We start from the raw sequence: 26,713 nt of genomic DNA on the forward strand, positions 1-26,713 counted from the left end.
ACCAAGCTAAGGTGTTCATAGCGCGGAGCTCAGGCCATTGAGAGGAAATGACCTTGAGAAGTCAGAGAAAGCCTGAGCTCCTCTGTTGCTGGGCTCTGCTGGGCTGGGGCCCCCTTCCCTGGCAGGCAAAGAGCTTATGACTCAACCCAGCTCAGTGGTCAACTTGGCATGTGGGGAGGAGAGGCCAGAAAGGAAGACCAGATGGAAGGAATAGTGACAGTGTGTGGGGAGGGCTTGCCTCCTTCTTTGCTGAGATGGTTCTCTCAGTCTCAAAACCTGGTTTCTCCATCCTTCCTGGTGCTCAGATTCAGATTCAGATCCTCCTCCCTGACGACAGGGCTTCTCCTCAGAATCTCCTCTGGTTGGGACAGGCAGGGCACTGTGCCTGCGACACCCCCTGCAAATGTGGGAGCTGTGGGATGGGAACAATGGAGGGGGCAGACACACTGCTGATCCTGTCAGAAGAGAAGGCGGAGGCTTAAACCCATGGAGATGCAGACACACAAACAGAAAGAGAATAAAGCCCTCTCTGGCTCCGGCGATGGGAGGATTCTCGCCTCTTCCTCCTGCCTGTGGGGACCCGTGATACAGGGGCCAATTTTCCTCACACGAGTTTATACGACTCTGAACGTTCCTGGGCAGGAATGGAAGCCAGAGGCAAAGGGCCAAAGTGGCAAATAGGACCTTGAAAATGAAGACAAGGAGTTCCTGAGCTGAAACGCCCGAAGACTGGGGCCTTCTCATTAAGAGATTCAGAGAGGAGCATTTCCCCTGAATAGATTTCCCAAGAGGTGAGGAGGAAAGCAAAAGAGGGCAGCGAGGTTCATGCCAAGAGACTTTTTGTGGGGTCCTGGGAAGGCTCCTAGAGGAGGTGTCCAAGTTGAGACAAACTCAGATTGTGATGCTGCTCACATTTAACTTCTCAGCTGTTCTTCTCCAGCTCTCAGAAGCTCACAATGCCCTCTGATGGCCAGTGTCTCAGCAGTGTTTAGTAGTCACGACGCCAAGGCGGGAGTTTTAGAGCTGAAAGCATCCTTACAGGTTAACTAATATAAAATACTGTTTTCTGATGGGAAAGCAATATCCACTAGAGGTCATGTGACCTGGCCAAAGTCAAATGCCGCCAGGGTCAAGGTCAGAGCCTAGGTCCCCGATGCACTCTGCCATTCTGTGTTTTTAAAGGCCAGGGATGGACTTTTGATGGAAAAGTCTTAACATTTTACTCAATTACAGAGATATTTGCATTTAACCAACTTTCTCATCTAATGGCAATCTGGGTGTACGTAAGAAAAGGCAAAAACCTCAAAACACTGAAACAACTTAAATATCCTCCGAAAGTGTAAATTGGCCTGATTCTCTGCTCTTGGAGGGTTTTTTTTGTTTTTCGTTTCTATATTCCCCTTCTTGGCATTGCCTGACATCTTTGCATAGGCTCAACATATTCAAATGGCCACCAATCATGTGGCTGTTTCTGGAAATACAAGTTCTGTTTGAATATTTTGGCTAAAAAGAAAGGCAATATTGCCGTATGCACTTCCCGATGTATATTGTCCATCTACGCCATATAATATTGTGCATTTTTGATACTTTACTCATAAAATTTAAGTAGATTTTGTTATCTTTGGTCTTATTGGGAGAGGCTGAGACTTTGGCAATCACTATTAGCTGTTTTCCAGTTGGTCCGGGTGCTAGGACCTGATTGTAAGTCCTGGGAGTTCAGTGATCCATGAGAGGTTTCCTTTATGGTCTCCATGTGCCCAGGAGGGGGCAGGGAGCCTGGCACCCAGGAAGTCAGACCCTCCCCTCATGGAGACCACCCAGCACCAGCCAGCAGCTGGAGTCAGAGTTTGGGTTTTAAAGGGTTGACCAGCACAAGAAGTGTCCTACCAGAGACTATGGGAAACAGGGAAGATCTTCTAGAATGGTCCGAGATCAAAACTTGAGGGAGAGACAGGTGTCAACCTGGAAACTGAAATTCCAATGCCAAGGGCAGAGGGGCAGGAGGAAGAACCAAAATGGGATGCAGGTGCCAAATCGAAACGGGAGAAGGGAGGAGCCCTGGATAAGGAGGAGTCAGATGACTCCTGGGAACAGCCTTGGTGCAGCCTGGCCTGCCTGGTTGGCCAGTCCAGGGGATCGCCAGGTGCTCCAGTGATGTGGGGTTGGGCTGGACAGGAAACACTTGAAATATACACATTGACTGATGTATGCATTAATTACTGGATTTCTAATATGTGGAAGCAGATCCCTGTCCTTCATCCCTTCCTTTCTCTGTCTCCTTCCGTCAGCACCCCTGGTCGAGGTTCAGCCCTTGGTTTTACACCCATGCAGATAAATGTGAAGGGTCCTGTTTACAGTCAGAATCTTTCGGCTGAAGCCACATCGTGGTGGCACCTCTAAGGGCCTCCCAGGTGGCTGGCTGAGTGCTCCTTTCTCCCTTCTCCAATCTTCTGGATCTCCCACAGCCTCTCCTCTCCCCACAGTGGTCCTTACCTCTCTTAAATCGAAATAGCAGAGTGGTTAAGAGTGTGGGCCCTGGACAGTCTGGGTGACAGGCTTGGCTCTACCACTGTGTGACCTGAGCCAAGTTACTTCACGTCTCTGTGCTTCAGTTTCCTTATCTGTAAAATCAATTCACTTCTCACATGTAAGGTTGCTCTGGGCTTGAGCTGAGGGTCTGTCTGGCACTTCCCCCCGACATTGTGCCTAGAGCAGGATACCAGCCCTCTGCCCACACCCCATTTCTGGAGCCGCTCCCCATTTATTCACAGCACTTCCTTTTGGTTTTCTCTGCCTTAGCATCCTGTTGATTTTCTCCATGGCAATTAGCATTACTCATGATTATGTTATTGGAGTTTGTTTCTTCCCTTTGCCGTCTCCCTGTGCATCATTCTCATCAACCTCCAACCTCGAAAGGTCAGAGACGCTGTCTCTCTCGTTCATTGTTGTACAACAGATTCCAGCACAGTGTAAGGGCACTGGGAAGGGCCCTACAGTGTTTATTGGCTGACTGAATAAATCTCAACTTCTCTATGAGACAGTCTGCATCTTGATATCCGGAGATTTTATCAAAGGACCCAAAATCCCCATCTCCGCATATGCAGAGGACCTGGATCCCTGCTACAAATAAGGCCTGGAGTCAACTCTGACCACCCAGAGGCCCAAGCTGAAGATATATGGAGATTAGGTCTCCAAGGTCCACCATGACTCTTGCCACATCTGTGACTAGTGTTTGGATCTGAAAAGGTCTATGAAAAGATTAGAATTCACTTCTACATTGAATCCAGGCTCTATTTTAATTTGAAAAGGTGAGCAGGGAAGACTTCTAATTTCATTCATTCAAAATAAAAAAACGTCACGGGGCCAGCTCTGTGGCCGAGTGGTTAAGTTTGCACGCTCTGCTTCAGCAGCCCAGGGTTTTGCTGGTTCAGATCCTGGGCGCGGACATGGCATCGTTCATCAAGCCATGCTGAGGTGGCGTCCCATATAGCAGAACTAGAGGGAACTACAATGAGAATATACAACTACATAGTGGGGGGCTTTGAGGAGAAGAAGAAGACGAAGAAAAAAAAAGAAGATTGGCAACAGATGTTAGCTCAGGGCCAATCTTTAAAAAAAAATAATAAGACGAGTTTATGTGAGCTCATACATTTTATATCACCTATTTTAATATTTCATTCGCAAAAATAATTTTGTTGAATTTTGTAGGAAGCAAATGTTATGATTAAGAGATAAAGATTGAATGCTTGAAATAGATCAACAGAATAACGGAGAATCTCTAACCCGGAGAACTGGCATTTCTCCATCTGACTGTGTAATTTCAAATCCCCATAGCTCTCTAAGGTGACAGAATTGCCCCCAGGAGAGATCCATTTTGAAAGCAACAGGAAGGTATTTCAGAGACTAAGATGTCTATTTGAGTAAAATATTTGCAAATTAAATTGATTAAAATATTAACTTCAAACGTGTCTGAGAAAGTGGCACTCAGGTCCCTTTGTGACGTGTGAGCCTTGAGTGAGTCAACACTATTGACCATCCTAAAGGGAAATCATTCAGGGAAAGACAGACGAGGTGGCTCCAAAGTGTCAGTCACTGAACTTGCCATGGCTTTAGAGGAAAATAGTTGTTTCAGGAAAACTTGAGGGACTCTGTCTTAGAGAAAATGACCCATCTGCAGAAAATTCCAGAGCTACAAAATGGCCAAACACTAGTGGAGGTGTTAGAATAGAGGGTGGCTCGGTTGCTTTAACTAGAGATGATTTTAATTTCTATTTTTATTTGCTCTTCTTTCACAATAAGAAGGCAAAGGAAATTAATGAAAGGGATGAAGGTGACAGAGGGGCAAAGAGAGTTAACCCTCACCAGTCACAGGCACTTCCCTCTACTTCCCAGCATCCTCTGAAGTCAAGTTATGGTCACGTGACTATTTCTGGCCAATGGCCTGGGAGCGGGAGTGACCTGTGTCTCTAGCTGAGGCATTTAAGAGCTGGTATGCTTTCTCCATCTCTCTCCTCCTACCTACAGCAACCTTCGCAACCACACCTTCCTCATGGCACAGCTACCAGATGGGGTAAGGTTACCTGAAATGCACTGGGCTTTGCATGAGGAGAAAAAAGCTTTTATTAGATTTTTTTTGAGATATCATGATTTGTATGTAGCTGCAGCATAGCCTAAGGTAACCTGATCGATATAATAGGTCTCTTTATGATTTTTCTGTCAAGGTGGTTGGGTAGAGGAACAAATAAATTGAATTATTAATTAATATATTTAAAACTAATTATAAAGGTACTAATTAAGCTCATCATTAAGTAATAGCCATAATAGTTCCACTGATAAGACCTTAGAAATGCAGTGACATTGGCCACTCTGCAGTTTCCAGAACAGGACAGGTTAATTTTACCCCAGCTAACCGCTTATAAAATATGTTTTTAAAAATGCAGATCATGGGGCTGGCCCCATGGCCAACTGGTTAAGTTCGCACACTCCACTTTGGTAGACCACGGTTTTGCCGGATTGAATCCTGGGAGCGGACATGGCACCGCTCATCAGGCCATGCTGAGGCGGCGTCCCACATGCCTCAACTAGAAGGACCCATAACTAAAAATACACAACTATGTACCAGGGGGCTTTGGGGAGAAAAAAAGAAAAAGAAAATCTTTAAAAAAAAAATGCAGATAATGTTAGAGAACGTTAGGAAAAGGCCCCACTGCCCTCTCAGTCAGCTTAAAATTTTTACAGATGCTGATCATTAAATAAAACAATGATTTAATGCAAAGGTATCTCAAACCCAATTGTGAGAAGATGTTCTTCTTACAAATAAAGAAGAAGGTTGTAATAGAGCGTAGCTATATTCTAACAGTTGTCATCACGGCATCCATCAGGAGAATGCTTCGAGAATTTGTTATGTAAATGATTAATAATGATAATAGTTCTCAGGGTTGATGTGCAGGAGGCAAATTGCTTCTCCAGGGCGTGGGAGGGGTTTTCCATTAAAGGGGATGGATGGATAAAGGATTTGGGAACCTTCAGATCATGGACCATTTTGGTAGGCAGGTTAATAGCCCCCCAAAGATGTCCTCATCCTGATGCCCAGAACCCGTGAATATGTTTCCTTACCTGGCAAGAGGGACTTTGCAAATGTGATAAAGGTTAAGGACCTTGAGATGGGGAGAATATCCTGGGTTATCCAGTTGGAGCCAGTCTACTAGCATGAATCCTTCGAAGCAGAGAGCTTTTTCCAGCTGGGGTCAGAGAAAGAGATGTGACAACAGAAGTAGGTCAGGGAGATGCTTCTTTGCTGGCTTTGAAGGCGGAGGAAGGGGCTGTAAGCCAAGGAATGCCAGCAGCCCCTAGAAGCCAGGAAAGGCGAGGAAAAAGATTTCCCCCTAGAGCCTGCAGAAAGGAACACAGCCCTGTCACACTCAGATTTTAGCCCCATGAGACCCATGTCAGACTTCTGACCTACAAAACAGTGAGATAATAAATTTGGGTTGTTTCAGCCACTGAGTTTGTGGTAATTTGTAGAGCAACAATAGGAAACCAATACAACCATGGGAGATTTTTAAGGCTGCTCATAAAGCAGCCAGTCTCTAATCCAACTAGCCTATGATGTGGGTGCCATTTCAAGCATATCCTTTGTCGAGCTTATGAATAGAGGGGTGTTAGTGATAGTGGCCACATCCGTCCCTTATCCCATCCCATGGCCTTGTACAACCAATGGCATCCACAGAGCTATTGTAGTATAACCTCACGGCTCAGAATGCAACCATCTGAACAGGAAGAGAAACAAGTCTATCCGAGGTTCCCCCTCTCCTGCCCCTAATTCCTTTACCCAAATCTCAGATGGTTTTGTCACTGGCTGCCTGACCTTGGCTTTTATCCCAAGGGATGTGCTTAGTGGACAATCACTACTCAATGGTTGCTTGAAATATGGAGCTATTTTTAAAAGCAATTGCTATTTCTTTGGAGCATTTATAAACTGAGGATAAGCACAAAATGTGTAGAAACTGAAAAATTACCCTTGGCTCCCAGATGATTTGATGTCGCAGGAAATGCTGACGTGCTTCCATTGGCTCTTGGCTTAGCTTGCGTAGAACATTGCCTCTGACTGTCTCATGCATGTGCATGCATTGCAAATGAAGAGCCACCAAGCTTTGCATTCCCATAGGGATATTGTGTAGATTTCGTAATGCATCAAATATTTCAGATTTTAAATGGCTTTCTCCAAATCTTAGTTAATCTTCACTAGTTTGCTGGTGTACCTGGCAGATAGGTAGCACATGAAGAATTATAGCAATTTCATTGCTATATTTTTTTATGAAGATGAATGAAAAAATAAATGAATTGAGGGAGTCTTACAATATCTTGCATTTGCAATGTTTAGACCTATTTGCAGAAAATAAATAGATCTAGAGCTGAAGCATTATCAATGAAGAGAGGCCAAGGTGTTCAATGATTAGATGAAGACATCTACAAAAAGAAATCATGTTCAATGATCCATCATGTGTATTATTGGAGTACAAGTGGTCTAAAACGTTGGGAGAAGCTGCCCTTCACTGTATGACATTTTTATTGAAAAGCATCATTGTTTCTTAGTTTATAGCTATGCCATGAGTTGATAGTTGTGTTTTAGACTTGAAGCAAAAAACAAAACGAATCAAAACAAACATATATATATATAAAACATTGTAATTTTTTTGTTTTTAGTTGAAAAGCACACACACACATCTAAGTAACAGTAATAGTAATAATGGCAACATGCTGATCATTTTCCAAAGCACTTTGATGTGTTACCTCATTTGATATGCAAATCAGAACCGTGACAACATGGATGGAGGAAGTATCATTTTACAAATTATGAAACCCAGACAGATTATCTCACTAATAAATGACTAAACCCAAATTAGATCCTTAAAATATGGGTATCCTCTGTTTAATATTAAGTTGTATTCTAACATTTGTAAATCAGTTATTTAGAAGCCAGAATGCATTATTTCCTATAAAATAATCCTACATAGTGATTAAGTGTCTAGGCTAGGTCGTAGGTGTCTATTTATGTTGTAAGAAGGCATTTGAGTCTCCACAAAGCTAAGTGACATTGTGCAGAATACACAGCTAGTAGGTGAAAGAGCCAGGACTCAAATCTAAATCTGAAAATCTGCTTGTATTTATTTATGCTAATATGTACATGATTTATAAATATTTAACCTAGAGTATTTAGAATTCTAAAAGAGGTTATTTGTCAACTTAAATGTATTCTTAATTGGCTGAATTGTAGGCACTGAAAGAAAATGAAGAGAGTAGCCCATTTTGGATATCAAAGATGTTTTGGTCAGAGAGGCTACCCTGAATGACTTATGAGTAAGAGGAGGGCCTTGAAATTTGGGAGAGCTGAGCTCAAGCCATAGCATCTTTCCTTTATCACTTGACACTGGGCAAGTTACAAACTGAGCCTCTAGTCTCCCATCTTTACAATGGATTAATAACACCTAATTCCCAGCGATATTATAAGGATTAACTGAGATGGTATATGAAGATACACCTTTGAGCTCCATGCGTTTTTTTCTTGCTTCTTCTCTTCCTTCTTTTAAGCTTCCAGACACGTGTTCACAAGAACCACCATGTGCACAGAGCCTGGTTTGTCTGAAAGACACATGCGATATATAAATAACAATTTAAAAATTCCCAAGGTCTTGACCTCTTAACTTTTTTAACCCCTCTCTCTCTCTTCTGCCATAGACTTGATTTTTAGAATTTGAGCCAATTATGTCTTCTCTGTGTGCTTCTGTTCTGCCTCTGTTAACTCTGTCCATCTGCCCGCCCCAGGCATTGAGACTCTCCGATGAAACGTGTTTTGTTAATACACAGTGCTAGTAACACTAAAGCTTAAATGCTCCTTAGGAATTCCGAAGAAGAAATAGTTCTGTTCTTGATTATTTCCACGACACAATGTAGGCATTCATTACATTTAATGCTAGTTCAATGATATAAATTGTATATTGACTACACCACGCACATTTATACACATCTATTCACCCTAAAATTCTTAGTATTCCCCAGTGAATAGTAAAAGGATATAATTTATAGCAATATAATTAGCTCTTGACTATATTTGCAATTACATCTCTTGCAGTCTTTTCATGATGAGAAAGAAAATAAAGGCAGTTGAACGAATGTGTACTCTAAAGTATGAAAGTATAATTTTTTTCTCCTTCCCCATATTTTCTATTTTTTGAATGTATTCTAGTTATGTCATTAATCTTTTGGGAAACATTTTTCAAGCAATTTTTTCTGCTTTATGCTTTTCTGAGTGTGTTGAACAATGCTGCATAGCCTTACACACACACACACAAACAAACACACACACTGGGAGTTCTAAGCAGCAAATGAAGCAGAAATGGGATCATTTATTCAGTAGTTCAGTGGCACTGTACCAGAAAACATTATTAATCATCTTAAGGCCCCTCCCCAAACTTTATCTGTCCTCAAGAGAAACTATGTGAGGGATAAGCAGTGGTTTTCAATTGGGAGCTATTTTCTTCCCCCAAACCCCACCCCAGACGACATTTGACAATGTCTGGAGAGATTTTTGTTTGTCACAACTAGGGGGAAAGTGCTACTGGCATCTAGTCAGTAGAGACCAGGGATGCTGCTGAACAACCTACAATGCACAGAACAGTTGCCCAGTACCAAAAATTAACCAGCGAGGTTGAGAAGCTGCTCAAAACCTGCAGTCCGTTCAGCTCACGGGTTCCAGTGACCCAGCAGCATTTACACGGGCTGTCTTAAGTTTGTTTCCTTTGCTTCCAAGTCTTAACGTTTGTGCTGAGGTGGACATTGGGGGCGAGATGCTGAGCTACTGTGCGTACTTCTTTCTTTTCAAAGGATATTACAACCTCCTGTCCACGTCTCCCTCCAGCAAACTGGGGTGGTCATCCCAGTTTACATTGTGATCACTCATTCTCAATTACTATATGCTATAATGTCTGTTTTTCATTATGTTCACCTTTTTTTAATAAGCTGAATAAATAATTTCTGTTGCAATAATAGGGAGAGACAGACAGAGCACACTTCCACAAACCATTTTTTAACGGCTTCTGGGCAGATAGAGATGATGTCTTTGCCTCAACATGAGTAGGGGTGCTGGGGGGGAGCACCAGGTGAGATTTTTGGTGAGTGGTTCCCTCTCTCTTCTGGGCCACTCTGGCGACCAACAGCACACACATGTGATGTCACCTTCCCAACCGATCTGGAGGGGACTGATTTGGGATGTGAATATGGAGATCTGAAACACCTCTACTTCCTAGAATTCCACAGCTCCATCCTATCACTTAGAGCTCTTCCTAAATCTTTGTCACATTGCTAATGGGCCATTCAGTTTTAATCCCAGTGGGATGATCATAAATCACTATAGAAATATCAGTTTTGCTTTACTACTCCAAGAATGCACTAAATTTTTTTTAAAATTTATATTCTCATTGTTTCTAGCTTCTACAAATTCACGTACATGGGTCCTGGTTCCAAAATTTGTGTGATTTACTTTTTAAAATTTTAATCTAAGAAATAATGGGTTTTTCTGAATTTAGCATAAATCCAAGGATATATGCAAAATCCCTATGGGAACTTTTAGGTAAAAAAAAATACTCATTACTATGTTCCTACAGATGTAACAAGGATAAAATACCATCTGTTCATTTTAATCAGGCATAACTTTAAACGAAGGGCATTGAATGAGAGATTTTTTAAAAAATGACAATGATAACAATGAAAATTAGCATATTTTGTTATAATTATGTAGCACTTTAAAATTTAGAAATCATAATAGTTTACCTTTATTTTGGGAATATTATGGATTAGGCAGGCATTTTGTGTGGATTATTTCATTTAATCCTCGCCACCATCCCTTGAAACACTACCACACTAAATCTGTTTGAGAAAGGAAGAAACTGAGGCTCTAGACATGTTAAGTGCCCCATCCAAATAATAAGTGGTAGAGCCAGGATTGGAACCCAGACCCATCTGATCAGATTCTGGCACCATCCCACTGGATTATGAAGGTCATGGCCTCAGGAGCAGCCACTCCAACTCCCACAAAATATATCTAGATTGACACCCTGCCATGCATCTCTCTGTTTTCTTCCGACATATATCCACCCTGTCTCTGCTACCCGTAAACTTGACATCCAAGCTTAACACTGCAGGCGGTGATGGCTACACTAGTTGGCATCTTTGATCTCTGACCTGTAAAGCTAACCCAGAGCCCTTCTGAGATTCCCTCTAGTGCTGGCTGAGATCACCCCCAAGCCAGACAGAGAAATGATATGTTAGCTGAGACTCCCAGCATCCCTTCAACTGCATCTTCTTAGCATCTCACAGCAGTGAGCCAGCTGAAGGTGGGCCACGAGTTTGACATTTGTTTAAGGCCTCAGCTTGAATTTAACTCTATAATATGACCTTACTTGTTTTATTAGAAAACTAATCTTTTAAATTACTTACCAGGTAATTTCCTTGACTTCTACCTCCCAAATCTTAGACAGGAGCAGACACCCTAGAAAGCTGGAGCATGGTTCACCAGAGGTTTCTTACTGCCTTGACACAAGGAATATGCCCCCAGGTGTTCACCTGCTGTACTTTTGGAACCAAGGGCAGGGAGCCCTACTTGCTTCAACCGTTAGTGGAAGTGGCTGTGGAAAAACTTCAGAGCCATGGATGGGCTAAATGGTCCTATCTTTTCCAAGACTTGATACATTGTTAATAGATTACAGTATCAAATGATTAGTTCTTTCTTGTGTCAATGAAATCTAGAGGAAGCCAGAGCTGGGGCAGGGAGAATATGGAGCAATATTTATTTTAATTACATATTCTACAGGAATTCACTATATTTAGGTTAAGTGACATTACAACAACAACAACAAAAAAAAAACATTTTTTTTTTCTTTTTTTTAGAAGAAGATTAACCCTGAGCTAATATGCATGCCCATCTTCCTCTAGTTTATACGGGGGACGCCTGCCACAGCATGGCTTGATAAGCGGTGCATAGGTCTGCACCCGGGGTCCAAATCAGCGAACGCCAGGCCGCCGAGGCGGAGCATGCGAACTTAACTGCTGCACCACTGGGCCGGTGCCCACATGATGTTTTTAAACTAAGTTAGCACTGAGTACAATGCAAAGAGTAGGATTTCAAATATGGCAAGCATTCAATAAATATCTGTTGATTAATAATTCATGGTTTGGAGTGTGAATGGGTCATCAGCAAGAGTCTAGCAATAGCTTAGCTGTAAACAATAACTTTTCTTTTCTGGTAATGACTACCATAAAGGAGAATTAATCAGTAACTACATGACATGAAGATTCAGCCCAGATATTTTTGACCCTTAAGAGGGATGCTTGTATCAATGGGAAACTGGGATAAAAGACAGGAATAATGCAGCTCAGAGACCTGTGCTCTCTTCGCAGAACAAGAAGGGCTGTGAGGCACCAGGGACTCCAGGCGATTGCTTTCTCTCTGCTCAGTCACTCTATCTCTGAATTGGGCATAATAATAATTACCAGCTTCACAGGAGAGCAGTGTGGATTAATGAGCTAATCTTGTAAAGCGCACGGCAGGTGAAAAGTTCTTGAGAGGTGCTATGATTGTGCTCATTAGTTTTTTGTGGACACTCCGGGAGTGAATCTTTAGCAAGGCGACGTGCAATTAATGCAGCCTCTCTTTGTGGTGAGTGTGATGCTCGCTCAGGGGCAAAGAGCCTGGCGCTGCTTTGACCGGTTTCCTCCCTTTGATGCCCACTGCCTGCTTGTTCCCCTGCTCCACTCTACCCCTACGTGCCTTCTCTGGGTTGCCTTTTGTGACAACTGACCTGGCTGCTGCAATGTCTTAATTGGATTTGAGATTTGCTTATTGTCTTGGTCTGTTCAGGCTGTTATAACAGAAGGCCATAGGCTGGGTGGCTTATAAACAGCAGACATTTATTTCTCACCATTCTGGAGGCTGGAAGTCCAAGATCAAGGTGCCGGCAGATTTGGTGTCTGGTGAGAGCCTGCTTCTAGGTTCAGAGATAGCTGTCTTCTCGCTGTGTCCTCACATGGAAGAAGTGGCGGGGGAGCACTGTGGGGTCTCTTTTATAAGGGCACTAATCCCATTCAGCTGGACTTCACCTTTGTGACCTAATCACCTCCCAAAGGCACAACCTCTGAATACCATTACCTTGGGGATTAGGTGTCAACATATGAACTCTGGGGGGATGCAAATATTCAGTCTGTAGCACTAATCAAGGGTAGCACGAGTTACATTGGAAATTGCATCTTAGAGCTCTTCTGATGACTATGAGGGACTCCTTAAACATTGTCCCCGTTCTGCCCACACCCTAACTCCGCAATCTAAGTAGACTGTGGTGTCCAAAGATGACAGTCCCTGCAGCACCGCCCTGGGGCAGTGGGTGGACGGTGTGTGGTACAAGAACAGATTCAGGAAACAGCCACTTGCGGGTGGGGATGACTTTTGAGAGAAGGGTGAAGGAAATTTACAATGAGCAACCTGCACATTTTGAGGTTCCAAAAGCACATGGAATAGATCCACTTAATAAAATGTTTTTTAAAAGTTTGTGAAACAGAGGACGAAGACAGGAATGAGGGACGATTCTTAGCAGAAAGCCTGGCCAGCGGCTTCACAAGTGATTTATGTGGCCCGCCCCTGCCTCCTCCTGAACTGGCTGAAGTCAAGGCCATGTGTTCTGTTTCTGTGCAGGGGCCTTGGCTCTGCCAAGCAGGAGCTTCGCTCCATGGGGCTGGCAGGGAGGGAACCAAGCTGGGCCATCAAGCTGTCGCGCCAGCTCATAAGAGGGGACATCAGTGTCCTGCTTTCTTGAATCGAGTGGATGCAAACATTATGGCTCTATCTCCTTCACTGGCATGGAAAATAGCACACAGGTCTGCTCCAGGTCATTTGTCCTGAAAGGAAATTTGTGAGCAAGGAGGGGCAGGGACCCAGCCAGGGGAGCACTGCGCTTTTCATTCACCCCTCTCACCAGCTCTGACTGACAGAATGAGAGCAGCGTGGACCGGATTGGCTGTTTACTTCTGCTGTGGCTTGCCTTCCAGTTTTCCTGATGAATTAGAGGGCTATTCAGCACGCTGACTTGTTTAATTTACTCGTAAAAGAAAATGTGTTCTTCAGGATGGGGGGCTTCTCAACGCAATGCATAACACACCTGGGTCCTTAAACAGTGCAGGGGTCTGAGGCCCCGGGACAACCGCCCTGGGGTTTGTGAGGTGCTGTCTGTGTTTTTCCCCATCACTGCAGCATTATCGTTTGTCTTGCAACCCCTCAAACAAAGAGAAAGAAGCTCATTCTGAATTCCATCTGCTGCTCGCCACCCAGGAGCCTTTGTGCATTTTTAAATCTGGAGCTCTGGCGAGGGTCTGAGTCAGGAAGCTGAGAGGAGGGCATTTAGCTCTCTGAGGAAGCAGTCTGCTCCTGCTCCGTGGTGCCTGCCTGACCATGCTGACAGCACCACACACACTCACCTTCCAGAGCCTTCTCGATGAGCCTCATGACACAAAGTATCACTAATACTTACAGAGAATAATTGCCACGAATTGACATGGTGCCAGGCGCTGAAACTTTAACACACAAAACAGCTTCATATGTAGGCACTTTAACCCCGTTTTACAGAACCAGGGTTCAAAGAGGAGGGTACCCTGCGCAGGGTACCTAGTTAGTGTCAGTGGCCAGGAGAAGAGACAACCAGGTGAGGTAGGAAATGGAAAGCGATTTCTCACCCCAGTTTTCCTGTAGAAAGTTGGAGAAAACCATAGACCGATATGTGGCATCTGTCTGCATTTTGTGGCTTTACTGTGTGAAGATGGATTTTCCCCAAAACTCTTTCCACATATGAATCAAAGATTACACTTCCAATTTTGGAAGTGTGTAGGTGTAGAAGAAGCATGTTGAGGAATGATAAAAAGAGATTGAGAGAGAGGCAGAGAAGCAGAGAGCGTGTGGCGTATGTGTGGCGTGTATATGTGGTGTGATGGTGTGTGTATGGTGTGGTGTGTGTATGTGGTATGGTGGCGTGTGTGTGGTGTGGTATGTGTGTGGTGTGTGTAGTGTGTGTATCTGGTGTGGTGGTATGTGTGGTGTGTGTATGTGTGGTATGTGTGATGTGTATATGTTGTGTGTGAGTGTATGTGTTTTGGTGTGTGTGGTGTGGTGTGGGTGGTATGTACATGTCATGTGGTGGTGTGTGTGTGCAGTATGTGTGTGGTGTGGTGTGTGTGTGGTGTGGTATGTGTGGTGTGGTGTATGTGGTGTGTGTGTATGGGTGTGGTGTGTGTGTGATGTGTGTGTGTGTGGTGTGTGAGTGTGTGTGTGTTTTGGAGTGTGTGGTGTGGTGTGTGTGGTATATGTATGTCATGTGGTGGTATGGGTGTGGTGTATGTGTGTGGTGTGTGTGGTGTGGTGTACGTGGTATGTGTGTATGGTTGTGATGTGTGTGTGGTGTGTGTGTGTGTTTTGGTGTGTGTGGTGTGGTATGTGTGATGTGTGTATGGTGTGTATGGTGTATGTGTGGTACATGTGGTGTGGGTGTGTATGGTTCTGGTGTGTGTGGTGTGGCTGGTGTGTGGTGTGGGTGGTGTGTGTGTATGGTTGTGGTGTGTGTGTGGTGTGGGTGGTGTGTGGTGTGGTGGAGAAGAGAGCGAGAGACGGAATAGCTGCCTCCCACCAGCCCCTGGTTGGTTAACAGACCCCTGAGCCCACTGCCGGGGTTAGAGCCTCTCAGCTACTTTGCTTTGGACACAAGTGGACACAGAAGAACCTAGCAGAGCAGATTTTAAAAGATCTTTCCTAACTACATCAATGTTAACAAAAGAAGTTCCCTCCTGGCTCTCTCCCTCAGGTTACAGATGAAGCGCCTGAGATGCAGAGAAGTTAAACCGTTTGCCCAAGGCCACACAACTAATGGTCGGCAGAGCTGGACAGAGAGCCGGGTCTTCTCTCCTTGCACGGTACCCACTGCCTCCCTCCCTGGGGATGGGGGCATTGCAATGGCATGCTCCTTGGAAGGGAAGGTGTTTGGAAAACTGTTGGAAACTGCTTCTCTGACAGCTGTTTCAATGATGGAAGTGGCCGCTGTGAGTTGGGTCCTCCAAGGGGATGAGGTGGGCATTAGGGCTGTTGGTGAGTGGGTCGTTTTCCAGCTCAGAACTAACAGGATGGGGAGAGAAGAGAGACACAGTCTGACAATCAGTTTGCAGCAGAATCCACACTGGGCACACACCATAGCGTTGTCTAACCACTTTCCAGGCCAGTAATGGGAAAAAGCAATCACTGGAAAAGGATTTACTCTAAAGAGACTCCAGAATGTCAGACGGGCACTTCACGGTGCCTTGGGGATATCTTTTCCCTTTGAGCTTCCAGCCTATTTTGTTTCTTTTTATTCTCCTTCTAAAAGGGGAGCTACAGGATGGAGAGTAATTCTTAAAGAGAAATATCTCCCCCCAACCCCCTGAGATGTAGGAGTCTGTGGTGCCAGGGCTAAGGACACAGACTTGGAAGTGAGACCACCTGGGTTGGCATCCCTGTTGTGTCTCTTCTCTTTTGTGTAGCCCGTAGGGAACCTCTGCGTAACCTCTTCACCTCACTTTCCTCATCTGTAAAATGAGGGTTGGAATAGTACCACCTACCCCTTGGACCATTCGTAAAGATTAAATAGGTTAACGTTCATAAAACATTTAAAATTACCTGGTACACAGCCAGCACTGTATCTGTATCTATATATTTGCTAAACAAATATAAGTAATTAAGAAGTATAAGCCAAAGAGAAATGCAGAGGTGGCGTTAAGAGTGGAATGTGGGTGAAGACTTCATGCGGTTACGACAATCCCAGGTTCCCTTTGAGAAATTGCATGTGGCCCGTGTGGTGGCAAATGCTACAGCCGTGAAGATAAGTCCACTCTTTTATCCATTTGGATGAGTGATCCAAACAGCATGGCACTCACCAGCCCCAGCTTAGTAAGCACAGGTCACTTGTTTTTGGTACCACTCCCCAAAGAGATGCCTCACATGCTCTTACAAGCCTGTCAATCACTCCTTGCTCCCGCATGCCATGCTAACCTCAGAGCTGCTTGCAGCAGCCTCATCCCTGCTCTTGACCTTTATGGGAAGGCCAATGTCCCTGCCAAGATGTCAGTCCACATAACTGAAATCAGGCCTGACTTGCAGTTAGTGCTCAACAAGTGCACACTACTAATACTAAGACCTTTATCTCTGGATGCCTCCTAAGCTTCCAGTTCTCAAAGTACCATAGCAGGGAGATTAGTTTCTCTACAGACATGGGGAGAATGGCTGCCTCCCACTCAGACACCATTTATCTTCTGGGTGCATCTGTGTCTAGCGTTTTACAAAGTTTTTCTTGAATAGTTGGGTCGGTTTCCAGCCCATACCCCTCACCCAGACTCTCTTTAAGTCTCTTCTGATAACCTTTTCTAGCTCTCCCCTTCCTAATCATACGAGTTCAAACTCAATCCAAGAGGCCAGATCGTAGCAACAGCAGACATTTATTGACCTCTTACTGCATGCCCGGCACTCTTTAAACTGGCAAGCAATGGTGATATCATTTAATCCTTGCAGCGACCCTATGGAGTGGAAATTATTAGAATCCATTTTACATATGATGACGCTGAAGCCCAGATAGTGTACCTTTCCCAAGGTTACCCAGCTAAGAAATGATAGAGCAAGAATCCAAACCAGCTCAGTGCTTTGGATCCCAGCTCCTAACTAGTACATCACACTGATGGGGAGCAGAGGTCGTGCTACCCTCATCCTCTGACCTTCCTTCTGTTCAGTGGTACCAAAGTTCCTTCTTCACTCCTCAGTTCCAATATGAATATTCACCCATATCTCAAATCGATGTAAATATTTGCTGGGATGGGTGGGGTGGAGGAATTGGTTAAACATTTGAAGCGCCAGATAGCCAGCAAAACTATCCATTAATAGGGGCTGGTTTCATGAAACAAAAATAGTTGATTCATATGGCAGAGGTCTTAATCCCAGGACCCAGAACGATGTGGATATCTCTTACATGTTATCCTGTCCATTGTCCCATATGCATCATAGCAATGCTTACTAAAGATCTCTTCTCACTTTTCAATATCTGTTCTTTCGTTTATTGGTTTCTGCTGATGTCCAAGTAGACAAGAACAGTCAAATTAGCTATATTGAAACATTGTCCACAGAATTTTCAGTTCATTCATTCACTCACCAAATATGTATTTAGCTCACCATGGGTAAGGAATCCATAAGCAAGCATATAAGTCAATATAAGGGGGATAATATTCCCAAATGTTTAACCAATATATTTTTATGTCCTCTTAAATCATGACTCCACATAGCCTCTACCTCCAAGGGGGACTCATGAGGCATATTGCCCCAAGGAAGGAAAGACTGGACACTGTCTGGAACAAAGAGACCATGGATGACTTTTATGGCCCAAGGCTAGACTCCAGCCTCTCAATCTCATGCCTTCATTGACCAGATGCCATCTTGTATTAGAATTCTCCCCAGGTGGTTAGATATAAGGCTTTTAGACATCATCTGCTTCAACCCATTCACTTTACCAGTGAGAAAATTGGCTTAAAGAGGTGAATGAGGTACTCAAAGAAGTTAGTGGCAGAGCCAGAACTCGACCCTAGTGCTCCTTTTGGAATCCAACAATTTTGAAATTTATGTCACTATATCTTTTGTGCTACTTGGGGAAATGTCCAGGTTTTCACCTGTACTCATGATTAATTTTTAATACATTTCTGTGGTCAAGGAAAGAGTTTGCCTTGACAAAATCGATGTTTCATCATTGTTGGGTGTTTCTCTTAAGAACAAAGGCGAAGACTGGGATCCTGGCTGTGACCATTTTCGTCTGTTCTGCCGCTTGACTGGAGGTAGCCGGGGGTGGCCAATTTGAAGTGGTTAAGATCAGCATGCGCCGTGAATGGTAATCATTCTGGCTTCAGTGCTAATCTTAAAAGTGATTCAACACTGTCATTGAGGTGTCAGACCATGAAAGTAAACACTCTTTACTTGTGATTTAATGAGTATTTAGGACAACTGACAATCCTCTGATTGGATCAGTGTGTGAGCCCTGAGCCCAAAAGGACATTGCATGCCTTTCTGTGTTGTTGCAGCTGTTCTGTGGCTTGACCCACTGACATGTCACTGTTTGGTGTCAATATTTGTAGGCTGGACAATCTCCCTCTGCAATATGGTTTGGCTTCTGGGGACTAAAATTTCTTTATTAGTTTACTTGGGGATAAATAGATCGCCATCCAAAACTCAGATTACTCTGAAAGCAAACGAGTCCTCATGGTATAGAAGAAAGAGAGGGCAATGGTTAGAAGTTGGATCATGGTGGGCTGGAGTCTGGGGACTTCTGTGACCTGCTGAGGTTCCACTGCATGTCACCTTCCTTCCATTCATTCCACTGTGTTCCTCTTTCTGCATGATGTTAGTTATATTCTGCCCTTTAAGTTTGGGTTACCTGCCCACGAGAGGAGAGAGCATGACTTTCTTTCCATCCTGGAACTTATCTATAACATAGAGAGCCTTAGAGATTTTTTTTTTTCTTTCTTGAGAAGCTAGTATTAATTTCCTCAGAGACTTAAGACTCCTGACAAGAGTCTGAGTGGTGTTGGGAAGAGGTGGAGGCATATGTGAGAGAATAAGCTGGAATCCTGTGGCTGGGAGATGCTGATGGGGCACTGTGGTCATCACGGTGTCCATCCTATGAGCCATGTGGAAGCGGATCCCATGGTGACAATGAGCCATGTCCTCTTCTCTCACTGCGGGAAAGCAGCAGTCAATAGCAGGGGAGACCTAGAGGTGTAACCTACTCTTTGTGTGTGTATATTTGCAAAATGAAGCTACTTCAAATATTTTCTTTTTTAAGAATATTTTCTCTGATTAAAAAATGTATAGTTGCTGGAGGCTGGCGCAGTGGCCTAGTGGTTGGGTTCGCTGACGCGCTCCACTTTGGCAGCCCGGGGTTCACAGGTTCGGATCCAGGGCGTGGACCTACACACTGCTCGTCAAGCCACGCTGTGGCAGCATCCCACGTAAAACAGAGGAAGACGGGCACAGCTGTTAGCTCAGGGCCAACGTACACACACAACACAGCACACATACTTCCTCACACACACACACACAATATATATAGTTGCTGTTGAAAATGCAAACAGAGGAAATTATAAAGGAGAAAATTAAAACTACTTCAGGTCACAATACCTAGAGAAATGAAGGTTTTAATATTGGAAAATGGCTTCTCTGAAAAATTTTTCGTTATATTACCATTCCTAAAATATGAACACCCATCTCACTTCATCAATACCAGCATTAATTATTATAATTGAAAAGCAATGTCATTTTTGTAAATGAGAATTGGCAGGCAAATCATCGTTTTAAATAATATTTTTATTAGTGTAATTATTGAAAATGTACATATTTGTCAATCGTGAATGGCTTTTTCTTTCTACACTTTGACTATATTTTAATTTGTTTATGCATTCTTATTGATTTGTAAGACCACTTTGTATGTTTGGTACATTAACTATTAGAATCATTGTTATTATAAATATTTCCCCTTATTGTTTGCCCTTTACCTTTTTTTTCGTGATTCAGTTCTTCTTTATGGGGTTATTGAGGTATAATTAATGTACAGTAAACTGCACATATTTAAAGTGTAAATTTTTGCTGGCTTTGACACATGCATACAGTCATTAAATCATTGCCACAATCAAGATAGTGAACATATCCTTCACTCCTAGAAGTTTCCTTGCATCCGTCGCAATTCCTCTATCACCCTCTCCCTGTCCCCTGTAACCGCTGATCTGCTTTCTGTCACTATATATTACTTTGCACTATCTAGAATTTTATATGAATGGAATTATACAGTATGTCCTTTTGGCTCTGGCTTCCTTCATTTGGCATGATTATTTTGAAATTCATCCATGCTGTTGCATGTATCAATATTTCCTTTTTATTGCCGAGTAGTATTTCATTGCATGGCTAGACCACACTTTGCTTATCTTTTCAAACACTGATGGACGTTTGGGTTGTTTTCTGTTCTTGGGTATTACAAATAAAGCTGCTATGAACATTCCTGGTCAAGACTTTGTGTGAAGGTATGCTTTCATTTCTCTTAAGACAATACCTATTTGTGGAATGACTGGGTCATATGGTGGGTATAGGTTTAACTTTTTAAGAAACTGCCAAATTGTTTTCCAAAGTGATTGTAGCATTTTACACTCCCACCAGCAGTGAAGGCAAGTTCCAGTTGTTCCACATTATTACCAACACTCAGTATAGTCAGCGTTTTAAATTCGAGCAATTCTAGCAGGTATGTGGCTGTATCGCATTGTGGTTAAAATTTTTTTTTCCTAATAATTAATGATGATGAGCATCTTTTCATGTACTCTTTGCCATTCTTACATCTTCTTTGACGAAGTGTCTGTTAAAAATTATTTGTCCATTTTTTGTTTATCTTATTATTCAATTTTGAGAGTTCTTATATATTTAGATAAAATCCCTCTGTCATCTATATGCTTCGCAAATATTTTCTCCCAGTGTGTGGCTTTCCTTTTATTCTGTAACCTGTTTTTTAAGAGTACAAGTTTAAAATTTTGATGAAGTCAAATCTATTAATTTCTTCTTTATGCTCTGTGCTTTTGGTGTCCTATTTTAGAAGTCTTTTCCAAACCCAAGGTAGCTAAGATTTTCACCTTATGTGGTTTTTTGTTTTTTGCATGGAAGGGTTCACCCTGAGCTAACATCCGTTGCCAAGCTTCCTCTTTTTTTTCCTTCTCCCCAAAGCCCCAGTGTATGGTTGTACATCCTGGTTGTAAGTCGTTCTAGTTCTTCTATGTGAGCCACCACCACAGCATGGCAACTGACAGCGGGGTGGTGTGGTTCCATGACTGGGAAGTGAACCTGGGCCGCCGAAGCGAAGAGTGTGGAACTGAAACTACTAGCAATCAGGGCTGGCTTTCATCTAGGTTTTATTCTAAATGTATTACAGAATATGACCCACCTTGACTTAAATTCTGTAGATAGTGTGAAGGATAAAGTTTTATTTACTTTTGCTTGTGGTTATCTGATATTTCTAGCCCCATTTGTTGAAAAGTTTTCCTTTTCCCCATTGAAGTATGTATTAGCTTCCTGTAGCTGCCGTAACAAATTATCACAAACCGGGTGGCTTAAAGCAACAGAAATTTATTCCCTTATAGTTCTAGAAGCTAGAAGTCCAAAACCAAGGTGTTGGCAGGGCCACGCTCTCTCTGGAGACTGTAGAGGTGGGTCCTTGCTTCCTCTGCTTAGCTTCTGATGGTTGCTGGCATCTCATGGTGTTCCTTGGCTCAGAGCTGCATCTCTCCAATTTCTGCTTCCATCTTTACATGACAGTCTTTCCTCTGTGTGTGTCTCTCTGTTTTCTCTTCTTATAAGGACACCAGTCATCTTGGATTTAGAAGCCACCCTACTCCCATATGACTTCATCTTAACTAATTACATCTGCAAAGACTATTTCTAAATAAGGTCACATTCTGAGGTCCTGGGTGGACGTGCATGCAACCCAGTACAAATTACATGGGCACCTTTGATGAAAATCAATTGACCATGTATGTGACTTATACTCTGGGATTTGGTTCATTGCTTTTATGCTTCGAAAGTCCTCATTCAGCCTGAGATCTGTTTAAATATTAACCTCTGTTTTATTCTAGTTTGCTAAATGATTTAACTTTTAAATATCTGGAGTAAATTTTGGAGTTTGGTATATGGTTACCCTGTAAGGTTTTTCCCCCCAAATAACCTATTTCCCTTTCCCTCCTAGTGCCTAGTATTTGTTTTATGTTTTAAATTCTAAAGATACATACGTGATTATAATTTTACATAAATGCATATATATGATCACATATACTTTTTTTTTTTTTTTTGGTAAGGAAGATTCGCCCTGCGCTAACATCTGTGCCAGTCTTCCTCTATCTTGTATGTGGGACACCATCACAGTGTGGCTGATGAGTGATGTAGGTCAACACCCAGGATCCAAAATAGCAAACCCAGGCCACCAAAGCAGAGTGCACAGAACTTTAACCACTCAGCCACACAGCCAGCCCACATATATGTTTTTTAAAATAGCCATTTTCCATTTGTGGGATAATTCATCTCTTGACCTTTCTGTCGCTTCCTTTAAGTTCTTATAAGCATATATATTAGAGCCAATTTAATGACCATTTTGTTCTATTACTGTCTTTGTGATTTGTATCGGCGCTACACTCATAACCATCATGACTTTATAATTGGCTTTCATAGTTATAAAATCTCCCATCACTTTTATTTTTTTCTGCTTATTCTTCAAGATGAACTTCAAAATAATTGTTTTCACAATTTTAAAAGCCCATTGTAATGTCTGCTGAACTAAAATTGTACTAATGCATAATTTTGGGGAGAATTCTCACTTTTTCAATTTTAGTTGTACTTTAGTCGAAAGCTTTATAGTTTTCATCAAATGGGTTTCTATGACACATTTCTTATTAGCATCACTTTTAGATATTTTCTACTTATTGCCTTCTCTTATAAATGGGGTCTTTCTTTTTCCTATTATATTTTTTAACCAGTTTCTGCTAGTATATAGGAGCATAAATAATTTTGGCATATTTATATTTTATCTGGTCACTTACTAACACTACCTTTATTAATTCTGTAATTTAAAATATTGTTTTTATCTCCATTTGACATCCAAACTTTGACCATTATTTTTTTTTCTTTTGGTCCCTTTGATGACTTGTTTTCTGGTGGCTGGATTAATCTCCTCTTCAGATCTGCAATGTGAGGGCAGGTTTGTGCCTTCAGCTTGTAACTAGATTCCCAGCACCTGGCAAGTACTAGGCTGCTGGTCACACTGTCTCCTGCCTTCACAGCTTTGTTCTCTGAAACTCTCAGCATCATGGTGCATTAAAACATACAATTGCCCGTAAGCAGTACTACCAGGTTCTTCTTGTGTCCCCATCTGCATCTCCTTTTGGAGTCACACTTTGATACAGTGTCCCACTGCCAGTTTCTGTCCTGGTCATGTCCCCTTTGTTTTCCTGAGAATTGCTCTGTCCAATCACACAGAAGAGAGCTGGTGTGAGCAGAACCCTGGCTACCTTAGAAAACAGTAGAGGGGTCTCCCAGCTTCCAACTTGGTTCAAATTTATGAAGAGAGAAAGCAGACAATGGGAGGAGCAGGAATCTTTTTTCTCCCAGTTTGAGGAGGATGGCTTGATTCATTTGCTAGCATTTTCCATCTTCCTTGCAGATAATAGAAATTCCTCCTAGATTTTAGCAACGAATTGTTAGCCACTTCCAATTTTGAAATGGTGGTAAGTTAACTTTTTCTCCTACTTCCTAGGTGTTTTAGTGGAAGACTGGTAGAGCTTGCTTCTTGGGCTGCAAGCCAGATGTCATTCTTAACAGGAAGTTAAGCAGTTTGGAGGCAAATACAGTAAGACTTTGGAAACCAGTGTTGTATAGTTTGGGATCCTCCATGAAGGAGACTTCTTAGAAAGAGGAGAGATTTCTCGAACATTTGTCCAAGCCCTTGTGCCCTACTCGCCCTTCCCCTTGAAACCTAGGCTACCATTCTTAGAAGAATTAAATTAGCAATGAGGAATAATAGAATTCATAAAGTATTTCTTTGACAGCAAGTCTTAGACAGCACTTTCCTGTCTTGAGGCCCAGAAGGTGACAAGAACTCTCGTATTCTAAATAAAGATGCTGGGCGTATCCACAGGAAAACACTGAACAAAGCTGGTCCTTCTCCTGTTAGCTGGCTCCCACTTTGAGCCTATATGTAAGATGATGAGGGAGTTGGGATTTCTTTGGAGGGAGTTGTCAGGTTGTCCTGGGTCTTCCCTCCTGAGAGATGTCCTTCTCCCACCTCTGACCAAGTGAAGGGCAATCCCAAAGAGTCACTTCTAGGAGGAGGAACTGATGGATCATCTTCATTAAATGGATTCTGAACTGGAGAAACCTATAGGTCCATGCCAGTGTGTGTAGTGATGAGTTTCTGGAAGAAACTGACCTTATTTCTCTGGAGTCAAGATAAGAGAAAGTTGCCTGGAAGAAGGTCTAAGGGTGAAATGCTGATTGGAGCAAAATGGAGGACTGAAGGTGGAAAGGAGTGGTCTGCACTTCCAGAGTTTAGGGGCAAAGATGCTGAGTCTTCTGAGCCAGTGGGTGTTGCAGAAGCCAACAGAGGAGCCTGGTCACGAGAGGTTAGTAAGAAAGTACATCGTCTGAGGAAGGGAACTGCAAGCTGGAGGTGCCTAAAAGGAGCTGTCTCAAATGGACCCACCAAAGCACCATATGAGAGAAAGAGTCAGCATTTGGGCGGCTGTCCCACAGAGGACATATAGCCAAATTAGAGCCTTACCAGTTGAGCAAGATTTTGCTCACTCACCCAGTTTCCCTATGCTACCCTCCACCCCATCCCGTCTGGAGGAGTCAAACAAGAAACAGCAGATAGAGGGATGGGGAAAAGATGAAGATGAAGGAAGAGTGAAACAGACCAAGCGCTCCCTCCCTTCCTGCAGGTCAGGGGAATCCCTAGGTTTGTCCTAAGCTGGGGAAGGGGAGAAGCCTTAAATTGAATGAGAGATTGAAGTGCTTATTTCTATTGGACCTGGGTGTTTGGATGCCTCATAATGAGGTTCTTCTGACACCAGAAATGACTAGAAAAGCTACAGGATCTGTCCAAGGCTAGGAAAGAGAAATTAGACAGAAAGTGTTTAAAGGAAGTAGTTTTCAAAAAAGTGTTTTCCCATTTTGCACCCTATGAATTCAGTACATTCTCTATATCAATTACACTTGCGCAAAAATCTATCTAAAAAGATAAAGTCATGTTGGAATTCTTTGCCAAATTGCTGATAAAACATTAGGAGAGAACCAGGTTTCTTAAATTCTTAGAAGAGGTGCCCACTATCTATCTTGAACGCTCCTTGCTGTCATGTTCTACAGGAATGATTAATAATGGTGCCAACACAGTTTCTGAGTCTACAGTGGTACTAACCTTGACCAGAACCCACAAAGGCAAAAATAATTAACATGAGCAAAATCTCTGCTCTAATAAAAGACAATGTACATGTGTCTTTTAGAGAGAAATATATCTTTTCTTGGCCCATAAATGTTGTCACAGGAATCTATTTGACTAAGAACTATTCAGATTTATATTTGGTTTTAATACAAATTATGGATAGTAAAAGATTATAACCTATTGAATAAAGTAAGAATCCATGAGTCTACACTAATATAAATGAATGCATGAATAAATAAATAAATGGAGAATGAGGGGAAACTCTTTGTTATGGTGGAATGTCAACTAATAAATGTAAAATAAATTATGGAATTAGGAAAACACCATTTGCCAACCAGCATAGTAATAATTGGTTTCATCATAGTAGATCAAAGTTTAAGGAATAAAAGGATATTTACATAGTCTCAAAGTATATCCCCCACAAGCTGCTTTTTGTTACAAAGAGTAAAATAAAAACATTACATAGAGCTATCTGGCAGACACCATCTTAACCAATGATCAAAGCTGACATTGCTAGAAGTGGCACTAATTGACAGCATGTGCCACCTGATGCCAGGCACTGAGAACTTAGCATCCCTTCTGGAATATTCCTGCCAAAAGGCATACCCTGAATCTAATTATGAGGAAACATTAGACAAACCCAAATGGAGGAATATTCTCCAAAATAACTAGCCTGTATTCTTCAAAAATATCCATATCATAAAATACAAAAAAAGAGCCAAGAACTGTGATAGATTAAAAAGACTAAAGAGACATGAAAACTGAATGTAGCACATGATCTTGGACTTTCTTTTGTTGTAAAAGACATTTGAGACAATTGACCAAAGAAATCTCAATAAGATTTGTAAATTGGCTGATAATATTGCTTCAGTGTTCATTTCTCGATTTTGATGATTTCCTGTGGTTATGTAAGAAAATTTCTTATTTCTTGGAAAGACACGTTGGAGTATTTAGGGACGCATTTTTCTTTAAATCAATCTGAAAAAATATGAAAGAGAAAAGGAGAGGAGACTAAGCAAATAAAATAAAATGTTAACATTTGAGGAATCTAGGAGAAGGGTATCTTAAAATTGTTTTTCTATTCTTGAAATTTTTATGTA

General features: G+C 42.4%; 1 protein-coding gene across 16 annotated transcripts in view; it reads left to right on the forward strand.

Annotated features, from left to right (window-relative positions):
* The window catches only part of FRMD4A (FERM domain containing 4A), a 589,108-nt gene that overhangs the window by 46,534 nt on the left and 515,861 nt on the right, over positions 1-26,713 (forward strand). For 6 of the 16 annotated variants that reach the window (XM_070255306.1, XM_070255309.1, XM_070255310.1 and 3 more), the window contains one exon: positions 15,396-15,630. The exons of 5 other annotated variants lie outside the window; for them this stretch is intronic. In XM_070255306.1, the coding sequence (XP_070111407.1) occupies positions 15,403-15,630 (228 nt within the window). In that variant the 5' untranslated portion in view covers positions 15,396-15,402. The remainder of the gene's footprint in view (positions 1-15,395; positions 15,631-26,713) is intronic. 5 more of the 16 variants (XM_070255319.1, XM_070255320.1, XM_070255316.1 and 2 more) reach the window with 1 other exon arrangement.

Source organism: Equus caballus, chromosome 29 (assembly GCF_041296265.1).
Source record: "Equus caballus isolate H_3958 breed thoroughbred chromosome 29, TB-T2T, whole genome shotgun sequence".
NCBI lineage: Eukaryota > Metazoa > Chordata > Mammalia > Perissodactyla > Equidae > Equus > Equus caballus.